Source organism: Plectropomus leopardus, chromosome 6, assembly GCF_026936395.1.
Source record: "Plectropomus leopardus strain MGB_pleo_1.0 chromosome 6, ASM2693639v1, whole genome shotgun sequence".
NCBI classification, from domain to species: Eukaryota; Metazoa; Chordata; class Actinopteri; order Perciformes; family Serranidae; genus Plectropomus; species Plectropomus leopardus.
Genome location: NC_142181.1, coordinates 29,331,414 through 29,346,022, shown reverse-complemented (window position 1 = coordinate 29,346,022; position 14,609 = coordinate 29,331,414). Strand labels below are relative to the sequence as shown.

Sequence of the window (14,609 nt, the reverse complement as noted above, 5' to 3'; positions counted from 1 at the left end):
ATGTAAAGTATATTCAACCCTGCATTTTTAAATTAAGTGAAAACAGATTCTCAAAGTATCAAGATTTTGGGGGGAATTAATAGGTTAAAATGTATGTCTAAATTGCATCACAGTATAGTATACTCTGTAAAAAATTAATACTAGCTTCATATTCCTGGACAAGTACGTACTTCGCAGCATATTATCTAGCCTATTGACTTGCAACAACACTTAATTTTCATATCTATCTATCTATCTATCTATCTATCTATCTATCTATCTATCATTTCTTTACTGTGTAAAGCATATTTCATGATGCTTCAGTGTCAGACTGCAATTTAAACTAGCAATTGTTAGAACCTAACAATAACATGTTTTTATTTATCCAAGAAACAAACACATGCACACACTTCTATGAAGTCTTTATATTGAGCCACTGTTTATCCATCAAAAGGATGCACATGGAAATGACTATGACTATGTATTTGAAATGCTACCCCGAAGTTTATTTATTTTTTAAAGTCACAAATTATACTTTCCAACATGGTTTAATGTATCTTCAAAAAAAATATGAGCATGTCAAATGAGGGTTTGTAAAGCTTTGGCACAAACCATGACTTAAGGGTACCCATGGCTCCAGCTGCTGGTTGCTTCTTGTACTACATTCTTGGCAATTACGTTTTCAGTTGACCACATTCATTAGTTTGAAATTTTAAAGCAGGCCTGTCTTTCCTGTATTGCTAGCTATATTGTGGTCTGCTTCTATATTGACACATAAGTTGTAACCTCACCAATCCAAACATCAACACTAGATTGAGATATTTGACTCCAATCTGACCATTTTAATATCATAGTAACACTCAGGTGCAGTTCAAAAATCATTCGTTATTCCACTACGTCGTGTTTTTTCAAACCAATATATACATGTTGTTAAATGCCTACTTGTTTGTGAACTGTGATTATAAATCCCAACAAAGAGCATTCTAGGGTTGTTGACATTTACAGTGAAAAGTGAGTACAGAGAGAAAACATACATTTTAAACAAGTGTCAAGTTTGTTCACAAAGTCCTTTGGAGCCACTGGTTTACTGAAAATCTGCATTTCTAAAAAAAGAAGTGGATTTTATGTGAAATAGCTACAACAAAAATGTAATTATTTTTTGTACCATAATGTCTCTAATAGATATATAGATAGATATCTAGATAGATAGACTCTCATCATCACAGTCTTTATATGATTTATGTTCATGCACACTATTCTTCACTTCTTATCTGTACAATATTTGCCAGAACATATAGTGCCAGTGTTGTGACACACTTTTATCACAGAGTATCTTAATGGAAGTGCAAATCAGGGTGGTGGGGGTGAGTTTGTTTAATACAAGATAACATTAAACAGTAACTAATAAAAGAAATGCTACATAACTCCAAAATTATTCATGTTGACATGCTGCTAGCAGCATACTAATATCCCATCGTTAAAATGCTAACTGTATGCACATTAAAATGCGAAAGAACATTGGTATTAAATTCTGAGCACAGATGAAGGTCAAGCCAAATCTGATAAAGTAAGCTGACACTAATGTCCCAAAAAGGCCACCATACAGAGAATAAACCAGCTGATTTACAACATGACCTTTCCTCTGGCACCACCCATCATTAGAGCTGCATGGAGCTGTGTGTCACTTTTGGTCCTGATTGTTTGTTAAATACATTTGTTATTTTCAGATTTAATAGTCTTGAAGTTATTCTGGCCTTTTCTGCATTGACATATTAAGACTGTGTGGCCACGTATAAAGGTTTCAATGGAGAATAAAAGCCTTGCTTTACACCTGTTCTGTAAGAATTGCCATCAATGTGGTTGGGAAAAGGAGGCCGGTCTGTTGAGAACAACATTTCGAACAGTCAAGTGGAAGAGAAAGTAGAAAGCTTGAACAGCAGCCCTGGAGTGGCTCATTGGCTACAAATGAAGAGATCAACAGAGAACTTTTGGCAGCACTGCAGTACAAAGCATGGAGATATCCATGATCCATTCAAAAACCATTTTGGCTGGACCTTAACTCCTTAAGATAGTGCAACTAAGAGGAGAAAACTGCCAACTAGAGGAAAAAGATGGACAGTGGGGAAGATGAAGAAGGAAATTTAGAGTTAGCTATAAAAGCATAGAGAAACTACCATAACAGCTGCTGCACGCAAGAGCTGCCTCTGAGGATATATAAACAGAACATATTTACATCATATTAATTTTCAAAATCAAACATTACAGTTAAGTCTAAGGTTTGAAATGTTATGATGGGAAAATTAATGCAAGTAGACTTACATACAAATTAAACAAGCTGCCTAAAATGTGTCCAATTTACGAAACACCCCAAAGGTTTTAAATCTTGAATTACTTTACTTGTGCTGCTTGCAGACAACTTTCACAAGTATCTGAACTTGTGACCCCTAGGTGAATTGCTGCATTTTTTTCCAAAGACATAGGAAAAAAAAGACAATGAGCAAGAAACATTTCACAAATTGCACATATACAGTATATCATAATTACATATTTGAATTGTGTTACAGAATTAAATCAGTTTTTAATTTGCTTGTTTTTACTTTCTTTTTTATCTTTTTTTAAAACCAATTTCTTGCTGATTTACAGATATTTTGTTCTTTTATTGTTCATTGCCTTCTTCCCATGTTTTTGAAAGAAAAGCCAGTTTGCTTGGGTTTCAAAGGGTTAATCAAGGTTGGATAGGAGGTTGTGTCAATTTCTTATTATTCAGTCACTCAATCTTTCACATTATTTATTTGCGAGTGTTAGTTTTTGCTATATAGAGCATATTTTCACCCATTTTTAATGTTCAAAACAAACTAACACCTTATCTGAGTTTCTGCTTCACAAAGCATGATTTAAATGTCAAATATTTCAGAGTTACTTACTATAGCCCAATAGTTAGCTCACGGTAAGGGACTGTTCCTTAAATATCAGAGAAGCGGAAAAAATAAATATGAAACAATTATTAAAATTTGTATGCCCTCCCCCGAGCCAAAAAAAAATTTTTTTAAATCCCCTCAATTGTGCTTAAAACATATTTGACATTCATTCATTTATTCATTCATTCATTTGGATCCCCATTAGCCAATACCAGTGTAGCAACTACTTCTCTTGGGGTCCATACAGGTAAACATTACATCATAAAATGTATGTTTTAAAATCCTAGGCAAGTAGGAACAAAAAACAAGACAACTGGGGGGAAAGATCAACCAAAGTAAAACAAAAGGATAAATTAATAACTATGAAAATAATGATGACAATAATTACAAGAGTGACAACATGTATCCTTACTATAACTGAATACTCAGTAAAACATTTGATAGCAGTACTACCAAAAACAGAAAATACCATGACTGAGAAAATAAAACTTAGTAGTGATTTCCTCCTCACTACTTGTTTGGGCAATTTGTACCATGCCACTGGTCCATAAAACGCTGCTTCACCATATTTCTTGTAATTCACTTAATAAAAAATTGTACTCTTTTTGCACCACCCCATCCCCCCTCACTAATAACGAACAGTCCCTAATGATTGCTCATAACAAACATCAGCAGTTCAATTCTCCGATTTTCTATGAACGCACCATGGGACTACAGGAAGTACGGTGGTGCTGTTTTTTTCAGTCGGTAGTGTAGCGATCAAAGCTAACTATAACAACCACAGCAACTGACGTGAAGCTAGATCCATAACAGACTTCCGAGATGATCCCATCAGCAACTTGAATCGCCAATATGTTGGCTGACAACTTTTCAGTGTTTCAGTGTTCAGTGATCAGAAAACGACACCGCGGACGAAACATTAGCTAAAACAACAGCAAGGTAACGTCTACAGTTTGAACCGTCAGCAGCAACAATAACACTCCTTACGATAATTGGCTTAATACTCAATAGTTGTTTTTTTTTTTTTTTTGTTTGGATAAACAGGTTACTGACACGGGTGGATGCTACATAAGCAACTTTTATATTGCTAGCTTGTGAACCCAGGCTGGAAGTCTTATAACGCAGCATGCCCTGTTTCTTTGCGTTATTAATGTGTAACATCTCCGATATTTGTTGATTTGAGGTGTAGCTATCGCTGTAATTGGCAAAGGATGATGTCATGCTAAGTACAGCTTATGTCAATGGTCACTGAGGGACGATCGTGAGGTGTGGTAATAATAATTTAATAGCGTTTTGACACTTTTCAGTTACTAAACTAACTTGTTATAGAGTCAAATTTCTACGTAATGTCAGTCATATTAAATATTTAATTCCCTTTCAATGTCCTTTATATACTGTCTAGTATAATTTTTGAGGAATGCATCTTTACACAAGGAGATAAGAGGTTTTAAGGTAAAAAAAAAAACAAAAAAAAAAACAAGAGGCAAAACTCAACCGTAAAAAATATATACACCGATTGCACATGGAAAGTAATTGCACATTGTGATAAAGCAGATTAGATTTTGATCCTGGAAAAAAACTGAGTCAGAATGATAAACAAGTTCCATTAAATACACAAGCCCAAATATCCCATTTCAGATCTGTGGCCTGGTTATGCCACCCTAAGAAAATAATTAAAGAGAGGAGTGCATTATTCACATATGATTTGGTAATTGCACTAGAAATACTGCTTTAGGCTTTAGATATGGTAGAGAGGAGGCAAATGTTGTTATGACATAAATTGGACTTTACTCATTCTGTCAATAAACACACATTAATGGGTTTACCTCAGTCAACACGCATACTATACACGTTTTAATCTATCTATCTGTAAAACTGGGCCCACTGCCCACTTGCTGTCTGTGCTGGGCACTTTTGGGACATGCAAAACCTTGTAGATAATTTACCCTGTCAGTGTCTACTTTATGCATTTGTCTCTACAGACTAAGCAATATTTGATTCCAGTTTACAGTAGTTTAATTTTGGCTTATTAATTCATATCTAGTTTGCTTTCCTTTGTCATTTTTGGATAACTGTCGAATAAATACAACAGCAATATGAATTTGTAAGCAAACAAGCATGTTTCAACTGGAGCAGGAATTGCTTTTGATAGGACAACTTCACCAGACTATAGCTCATCTGTGACTCAGCATCTATTCTCTCTTTCAAAGAATACCCAAAGCAGAAAGGAATATGCATGATAAATTGGGTATTTTTGATTCCTACTATTCCATTAAAGCTTTTTTTCCTGCCACATTTCTTTCTTTTATATACCTCTTTTTAAAATCAATCTCTGGATGACTTATGTTTCCATCTGTCTAACTGTGTTTTCTCCTCATTTCACAGCTGAGTAGTATGCTGGACGTGGGGAAGTGGCCAGTTTTTGCGCTCCTTCCACCTGAGGAACTACGGCTTATTCGGCAGGCTTGTGTCTTTGGCAGTGCTGCAAATGAAGCCCTCTATGTCACAGTTAATGACGAGGTAACACTTCAGCTTTAAGCACCGGTGATTTAATCCTCTTGTTTACATGTAGATGTGTTGCGAGATTTGATAGACTTAATATCCTTTCATAATATTGGTTTGATTATCGTCTGTTCAGAAGTGGATTGAAAAATGCTGCAGGCCTCTCACTCTGTTGTTGATACGGGTGCAATTCCAGGCAGAGGGATAAGCAGATGGAGTGTGGCTATCTTTAGCCATACAGGCCTAATACCCAAGCAAGCTCCATTTTCATCCTGTAGAAAGGTGTAGGGTGTGCCTCATCTTGCTATCCATGGTCATTTGTTTGTCCCTGTGACCCAAACAGTTTATGTTTCAGAGCAGTCAATTATGACTTGAAAATGTGTACTTTGGAGGATTTAATTTAAAACGTTGGGATACATTACATTCCCCGAAGTCTGCATGCAGAGACACCAGCTTTGGTCAATATTATTTCATATAGCTGGCAAACATTCTGGGAAATCAGATGCTCAAGTATCTAAAATCTCATAATAGATTACATTTTGGTTGCAGGTCTAGTTTAATATTACATCTCACCAAATATTTTGTGTTTAGTTGGGTGTCCATATTTTTTAGTAAATGACAGAATGTAACATTTAAGTATAACTTACTAATGCCAGTGCCATTTCACCACTGATGTTTGGTCTCTGTAGGTCTTTGCTCTGGGCACCAATTGCAGCGGCTGTTTAGGGCTTGGAGACCTTCAAAGCACTATTGAGCCACGCCGGATTGATGTCTTGTGTGGAAAGAAGATTGTGTCCCTAAGCTATGGAACAGGACCGCATGTGGTTATCGCTACTGCAGGTAATCCAGTCCAGTAAGCTTTTATTTGTCCCTGAGGGTACATGTCCTCAGGATGCAAAGAAATGACAGAAAACAACAAGATGATGCATGCAAATGTTTGGAATCTGGTTTTATGACAGTGCTGTGTCATCGCTGCCCAAACATAATTAAAAATCACTTAATTAAAATCAAAACAGAGCAAAAAATAAGCTTGTACAAATGTCTTCTGTGACAGTTTTGTTTTCTGGCATTTAACAGGTCATTGTGTTTGGTACAAACATGATGTTCTTGTTATTTGTGGGTAAACTAGTTGCACAATGTTGCATAACACGAGACAATTTTAACCCTTACTGGTCCAATCTCGGTTTACTAATCTCGGTCAGTTGTATATGCAAAACTTATCAGGAAACGTATCAGGAAACATTACAAACATTGATTCACTTGTTGTCAAGTGTCAGTTCTTGTATTAAAAGACCTGTTAGTTGATTTCAGACTGATAGCTTGTTTTGCACAGATTTGGATCACAGACGTTGCCTTTAATCCAGATGTCTTTGCTCTGCTTTAAATCCTATGAACGCGACTGCGTCTTATCTATTGATAAAATATTAACCACTGAGACAACATGAATGAAAGTTTGCCTGCTGATATGCAGATGGAGAGGTCTTTGCTTGGGGCCACAATGGTTACAGCCAGCTGGGCAATGGGACCACCAACCATGGACTGACCCCTGCCCTGGTCTCCACCAACCTCCTCAGCAAGAGGGTGACAGAGGTGGCCTGCGGCTCCCACCACACAATTGCCCTTACAACTGATGGGGAGGTAACCTGTCATCAGTCGTGTCCTGCGTGAATTTATTTCTGCCCAATCTATGTGTTTTATTTGAACTATGAACTTTTATCTCTGTGCTCAGGTGTATGCGTGGGGTTACAACAACTCAGGCCAAGTCGGTTCAGGGTCAACTGCCAACCAGCCGACACCACGGCGGGTTAGCAGCTGCCTGCAGAACAAAGTGGTGGTTAACATAGCCTGTGGTCAGCTCTGCTCTATGGCTGTACTGGACAATGGAGAGGTAATGTGTCACATCCATCTGTAGATGTTTAGCTTGAAGATGTTAATCAGTGCTCTCACTAGGTCAACTTTTTAGCAGTGGGCATGCTCTTTTATGAAGGAAGTTGGCTAAATTCAGATACGTATCACAACTATACATTTTGTGTTCTTAAGCATTCCTTTAACATATACAGATTCTTTAGAAGGGGTACACAATTTAAAGATATTTTTTGTACTTATTAATTGTCCGTCCGACGACTGTGCTCATTTTAGGACATAGTAAATACTTTCCATGCAAATGCAAATGAGCTGTGTCAGATTTTTACAATATTCAAAATATATACAGGTAAAAGCTAATAATAGGTGAAAACAAATTAGCCCTAAACATACAGAAAACCGACCTTCACCAGTGCCCTCATGTCATGTAGTGTGTGCATACTCTGAATTTGTCACCTGTGTGTAGATCTATGGTTGGGGCTACAATTGCAATGGACAGCTAGGTTTGGGCAACAATGGAAATCAGCAGACTCCATGCAGGATCGCTGCTCTCCAAGGTGTCAACATCACCCAGGTAAGAGCCTGAACAGAGATTTTTCTCTTAATTTTCTGTTTTTGATAATTTCGAATAATATTCAGCTTAACTAACATTCTTCCATATACAGGTCGCCTGTGGATATGCACATACATTGGCGCTTACAGATGAGGGAATGGTTTACGCCTGGGGAGCCAACTCGTATGGGCAGTTGGGAACAGGCAACAAGAGTAACCAAGCTCTGCCCACCCAAATAAACACAGACAAGGAGAGGTTAGTACTTTGTTTTTACCCCAGCCTCATTTAGCAGTGACACCTCTCTGCAACCACAACAGGTCATTGAGGGCCGCATGACAAGATCCTGAGAAATTTAGTCACTAAATGCCCCAAAGGTATAATTGTTTAACATCGTAGAGTAATAAGAGATCAACTGCTGACTCTAGAGAAGTAGAGCTCACTGTGAAAATCTGCTTCTATATGCATTTGATAGAACATCATCTTTGCCTCTTTATTAGCCATAATAGACACATTTCAACATGCAGTCTGCATTAGAAGGCTGAACATAAATAGTACTTTAGGGTATGAATACTATTTGTGTCACCAGGATGGTGGAGGTGGCTGCATGTCACACCAGCCACACGTCAGCTGCCAAGACCCAGAGCGGACAGGTTCTGATGTGGGGTCAGTGTCGTGGTCAGGCTGTGGCCAGCCCTCACCTCACTCACTTCAGCAGCACAGATGACGTGTTTGCCTGCTTCGCCACGCCAGCAGTCACATGGCACCTCCTCTCAGTAGGTCAGTTTAAAAAAAAAACCCAACTATTTTCCTTAAAATCCTCAATAATTTAGTTTTTTTTTTTAACCATTTGACACTGTCCCATTTACTGTGACTGGTCAGAGGCAAAGATACCATGCAATAACCACATGCGTGTCATTGGTAGAAATTCCTGGAAGTCACCTCAGAAATAAACAGGAAACTCTGTTTCCTGCCCATGTCAAACAATCATATGTATTATATCCATTGATCTCATGTGAAATGAGGAGCACGAACACATCACTTTGAGATCCCAATCTTCTGTTTGCACTCCATTTTGTAAAGTTAAAAACCTCCCTCTGAAAATAAGTATGACTAACTCCTAAGGGAACTCATAGTGGCTCCAAATAAGTGCGCAATTTCTGGTGTCTTTAGGGTCTGATCGCAAGGCATATTGTTTATAGCACATTTCAGTAACAGGGAAATTCAAAATGCTTTACGAACAAAGCACAAAAGAAAGACATAAAAAGGCATTAAAATAAAATTAAAACCATCATCAGCCAAGTCACAGTTTTTTTTAGTGTAATGTATGGCATTTTAATGAAAGAATATATTTGTGTACCCTGTACAGTACACAGGTGTGCTACATCTTTACAATGAAATATTGCAGTTATTTAAGAACTGTAAACCAGAAAACAATTTTTTTTAAAAACAAACACAAACTTACTTTTATTTAATTTTCCCAGATGGAGATGACTACCTGACTGTTGCCCAGTCATTGAAGAAGGAGTTTGACAGCCCAGAGATTTCAGACCTGAAGTTCTTGGTTGATGGGAAGTGTATCCATGTTCACAAAGCCCTGCTGAAAATCAGGTACAGAAAATGAGGACACTCATAGTCAAAGTCAAAATGTGATAATTATGGGGTTTTTTTTGTGAAGTGATAATTATTTTCTCACATTTTATTTTTTGCAACTTAATATTTGCTTTTTGCTTTTTTTATAAACATCTTTCAGTGCAAGATAGACTCCTTACAAATCAAATAATAGTCTGGAAAAACTAATCAAAACAACATATTTCCCATTCGATCACTGGCATTTGACATTTTGAACAGGTAGTGTACAAGGTGTGCAAACTTTCTGAGCTGTACTTTCCCCACACACATTATTTAATTTTGTTTAGAATATCTTTAGTGTGGCTCTTATTGACATAATCCACATTAAGACTGACTTTTAGATGCACATGATAATCTTTTATAAAGGAAATGAAACTGTGTCTCCGGGTTTTCCTCTCAGACGTCTGGCTGTTGCACTCTTTTTTTCTTTGCTTGACTCCTTTTTTAAGAGATTCTGTTCTTTTCTTTCTCACCAGAGCGGCCTGCTTCTCCATCCTGACTTTCATTTTGGTCACGAGTCTATTTTTCACATTTGGAGCTGGTGCTTGGTCATGAGTAATGAAGGCGCCTGGTATACCACAGTGGGATTTTCAGGGGGAACAGAATCATACTTTGATGTTGCAGAATTGTTAAATATAGAAACAAAATCATTTAGTTAACCGTGCAGCCATCATGATAAAAAACACACTGATCATTCTATGATAATGAATTTTACGTATGTCTACTGAAGGCTGTGCCACCTATATTTAAACTCCATCCGTTAGACAGCGTTTCCTCATCTTTCCTGTTAATGTAATGGGGAAGCAAAGACAGACCTATTGTTTCCTGCCTTTCTTTTTATAACCACACTTAGACACAGAGTATCTGCATTCCAGTCTCTTGCTCTTTTGCACTGTCAGTAGGAAGGAGCCAGACTGTCTGTGACGTCAACCTTAGTGCACATGCACACACGAATATGCAACAGAGCAAAACGCATGCTTTGGCAAGATCACATGCAAATGACACGTTTGAGATGCACTCCGAGAGTGAAGACTCAGTTGTTTGTTCAACTGGGTCCTGAGAAGAAATGATAGGGAGGCAGTGTTTTGAGCCAGCAGAGATTAGCAGTGAGGGAAAATGGTAATCAGTATTTGTAATGCAGAAGGACAGAAGGAACAAATACGGAAAAATACTGTGGGCTACAGTTGTTGGCAAGGTCCCTCCACTTTGCCTCAGGAAGTGTATTATGGCATTAAGAGGTCATTTTAAGTTACATCTCAAGAATATATAAGGCATTGTGTGCCACGAAACACAAAGAAGATGGTTAAAAGATAACAAGAATAAATAAATATATATTTCCTATTCCACTTGACACAATGTAACTGTAACATAGCAGTATAGCTATAGCTTGTAGAGGGGATGCAGGGCACATATCATCCTCAATATTGAGAGAGTATTTGTTCCCCCAATAAAAACATGATAGTAGCAGAGGAACAGAATTAAAGACATTTATCACATGAGTTGATGCAGAAAAGACACAAATTGGGGCATAAAAATTCACCAGAATGCTGAAAATGTAGTGTTTGATGCCCCAAGTTTTCTTTCGGAGGTACCCCAATCCCCCATTCATACTTGTACCCCCACAATATTGAAATGAAACTTACGTATGTCCTTGAATTGCCGATGAGATCCATTGCTTTTTCTTTAAACTTTAAAGTTCTACACTATTGGGGGAAATTCAGATAAAATGCAGGATTCAGATAAAATGGTATGGGAAACAAAAAAAATCGTTTACATTAAAATCAGGCAAATAGTGAACACTAATGATTACAAAAATGAATAGAAATTACCAAAAAAAATCTTAGTGTACCTGTTTACCTTGTCTTTACCTGTCTACCTTGCATGTTTCAGTTCCTTAACTTCTGATCATGCATACTTCATATTACTACTGACTGTTTTCCAAATGATGTTGCAGTGTTTCAGATTTTTGCAGATAATATTCCCTCTATATAAGCAGTCACTGTTTCCAGGGATTTCTGTAACATATGAAAATTAATTAGCAGGTTCTTGCTTGAGTTGCGTGATTGATCACAGGGCTCCTCATTATTTTTTGTCTGCAAATATTTCATTTTCATTGGCAATGTGCTATAAGTGCAGACTGCACTGCATCACCTCACAGTCATTATATCAAGGGGTGAGAACCAGACTGGCATTTTGGGCAAAAATTAATTATATGGTGTATTAAATGAAAGCTTTTGATGAGCTATCTACTGCCAAAAGAGAACGTGTGAATTCTAAACCAATCCAGAGTTATTAATAAAAAAATAAAATAAAAGATTTAACACTGAACTTACTAAACTATTTAGGGCCAAAAAGGTTGTGAGTGCACTTACTCTCTTAAAAGAAATTCTTCCAACAAATATCAAAATAAAGTTCAATAAATATATTTCTATCCATATGTTTATTAAGTTGTTATATTAAAGATTAAATTCAATAAACAAGGTTAGGATTTAGTATGGTCATTTACTCTTTTTGGCTGTCCTGTTAAGTTGATCCATATCACTTACGTCCTTCTGGTTTTAATCCCTTGATATAACTTTGAAAAAAACAAACAAAAAAACCCCAATGCAAACCTTTAAGTACCTGGAAAGCAGTTTAATGTTTTTGAATCTCTACAGCATGATCAGCAGAATGACATTAGTTTTAGTACACATTTGTAATAAATGTGCCAGCACATGCTGAGTCCCTGTTGTGGTATCTTTTACTGTGTCACTCGAATAGTCAGCTCCTTTTTTTTCTCTCCAGATGTGAGCATTTTCGTGCACTGCTTAATGAAACAGATGAGGATGCCATAGAAATTCACCAGTTCTCATACCTGGTGTACCGAGCCTTTCTGGAGTACCTCTACACAGACACTATTAACCTGCCACCAGAGGATGCTATTGGTAAGCCCAAAAATGGATCACAGACCCTTACACACTAAAAGACACTGCAGAAGTCCTAAACTCACTCACTTGTTCCTGTGTGCAGGTTTGCTAGACTTGGCCACCTACTACCGGGAGACAAGGCTCAAGAGGTTGTGCCAGGAAACAATCAAGAGAGGCATTTCTGAGGAGAACGCCATCACTCTCCTTTCTGCTGCTGTCAAGTATGAAGCGCGGGTAAGCTTATAGCCCCTGACACACTGTCAGGCACCATGGTGGTGGGGGCCTTCTCAGTAGCTAGTCAGTTATACTCCTCAGCATTGACCAGACAGGCCTCTTCATTTTTAGGACCTGGAGGAGTTCTGCTTCAAGTTTTGTGTCAACCACCTAACAGCTGTCACGCAGACCCAGGCCTTTGCAGACATGGACCACGACCTGCTCAAGAACTTCATTAGTAAAGCCAGCCGCTATGGGGCCTTCAAAAACTGACTAGAACGCCCCTGTAGTGATGGATTCAACTCGATCAGGTCTCAGTTCACTGAGGTCCTGAGAGTCGACCTCAGACCAAAGTAAACACACGGCTGATCAGCACTTCAAAGCCCTTGTCGCTGGAGATGTTAACACTGGAGAGGCGAATGGTTTAAAGTTTCACCCTCTAACTGATGCCTCTGTGTTACTGCTCTAAACCGAGCCCACACACTAGTTGCTTGGGGCGTAAATATTGGGTTACACCACTCGGGTCAGTCGCAAGCAGATAGAGAGATAAACTACAGTGGTCATCACTCTGTGGTCTTTATGTTACTGACAATAGCCTTGGCTGATTCGGTGTCTGATTTGTTTGATCAAGCTAAGACAGATGTCTCACTGTTACAACCAGCTTAGACAGGACACCTAGAAATGCTGTGTGCTAAACATAATTCATTGTAATATAAGGCGCTGAGGAATATGCAATTTTATTTTTATCACACTGTCCTTTATCAGTTTGTAAAACAAATTATCAATCTATGTATCGTACTGTAGCCAGGAACTGACCCTTCACATTGTGCTGCTTTTCTCTGAAGCCTTGATTCTCAAACTATCTGGATTGAGAAATACTATTTAATGAAGAAAAACATACTTTAGTTTTAGCAATTTAGGTTTGACACCTTTTTTATGAACTATAGTTTGTATCTCATTAATAATAATATATAATATCTGTTTTCTTGCATAAGGCAATATAACCTTTTGCTGCTTTATGTTATGTTGTAGCTATTCACCTTTGCCATCCATACCTAAAGTTACCTAAAGTTAGTGTTGACTTTCATTTGCACTGTTTTGCTGTAGACAGTTACTTTTGCCACCGTCAGCAGCCTGATATAAAAAAGTGCAGTCAGTTATGAGAGATAAGGACATCTTACTGCATGTTTACTTGTCCTCAGATTAACCATTTCTGTGCAGCTGGAAACAGTGAGTGACTTACACAAGCATACTGATTCCTGTGTAGCCTGTTGGTAAAGTTACACTGTAGGCGCAGCTGATTTTACAGTTGTGTTTCATTGCAAATTGGTATGTTTACAAAAGTTTGGTTGTTTATTGTTTGTTTGTTTTTTTAAATTGTTTGTATGTTGGCAGCAAACTTTCGGATCTTTTTACAAGTCTTTCTTTATATCTCTCCCTTGGTAGCACCTTGTGGTAATGAAATAGTGCTGGCTTTGTGTAATTGCCAATTGACTGTGTTGAATAGTCTTATTAGTCTTAGTCTTCTTAATAGTCTCATATAGGACCACAAGGTCTTTAAATGTAGTTACCAGATAATTCCACATTAAATTTCTGGATCTGTCTAAATAGAATGTAACAAAATGCTTTTACTTTAACAAGCCAATGCTGTTGCTTTTGGAACATTTTGATAATTACTAAAAGATGCCTGTGTTTTCTCATTTTGTATGGAAAATGCTGTAAGCTGCTGACAGCAGTTCTCATGGTAACATTTGATAATCTAAAATGTATTAAAATGAGTAACTACATAACTTGATTTATGAGTTATTTCTGTGACTGGTGGGCTAATGTGGAATTATTTACAGCCTTGACATACATACATTGTGTGTTACCAAAAGCAGCTGTAAGACCTCAGGGGGCAGCGTCTTGTACTCAAATTAACTGTATTTCATGCATTTCTGTAGGAAAACCTGCTAAGTGCTCTTTGTACATTTTGAAGTTTTCACACCTGCCTTACTCTGCTATCACACGTTTTTAGCAAAGTGATAACTGATCTTTTATCTGCAT

At 37.6% G+C, this 14,609-nt stretch overlaps 1 protein-coding gene across 1 annotated transcript; it reads left to right on the top strand.

Annotated features, from left to right (window-relative positions):
* The first annotated feature begins 3,616 nt into the window (after positions 1–3,616).
* Positions 3,617–14,353, top strand: rcbtb2 (regulator of chromosome condensation (RCC1) and BTB (POZ) domain containing protein 2). Its single transcript, XM_042486633.2, has 12 exons — positions 3,617–3,836; positions 5,283–5,417; positions 6,089–6,239; positions 6,871–7,037; positions 7,129–7,287; positions 7,729–7,836; positions 7,928–8,070; positions 8,402–8,592; positions 9,297–9,423; positions 12,229–12,368; positions 12,454–12,584; positions 12,696–14,353. Exons 2-12 carry the CDS (start codon positions 5,292–5,294, stop codon positions 12,834–12,836), a joined length of 1,584 nt encoding a protein of 527 aa, XP_042342567.1. The 5' UTR covers positions 3,617–3,836; positions 5,283–5,291; the 3' UTR covers positions 12,837–14,353.
* Positions 14,354–14,609: the final 256 nt, after the last annotated feature.

Coding starts and splice junctions, on each gene's coding strand:
- rcbtb2 (XM_042486633.2), top strand. CDS start 5,292: ATGCTGGACGTGGGGAAGTGGCCAGTTTTTGCGCTCCTTCCACCTGAG. Junction 6,240..6,870: donor TGTGGTTATCGCTACTGCAG/GTAATCCAGTCC, acceptor GCTGATATGCAG/ATGGAGAGGTCTTTGCTTGG. Junction 7,038..7,128: donor CCCTTACAACTGATGGGGAG/GTAACCTGTCAT, acceptor CTCTGTGCTCAG/GTGTATGCGTGGGGTTACAA.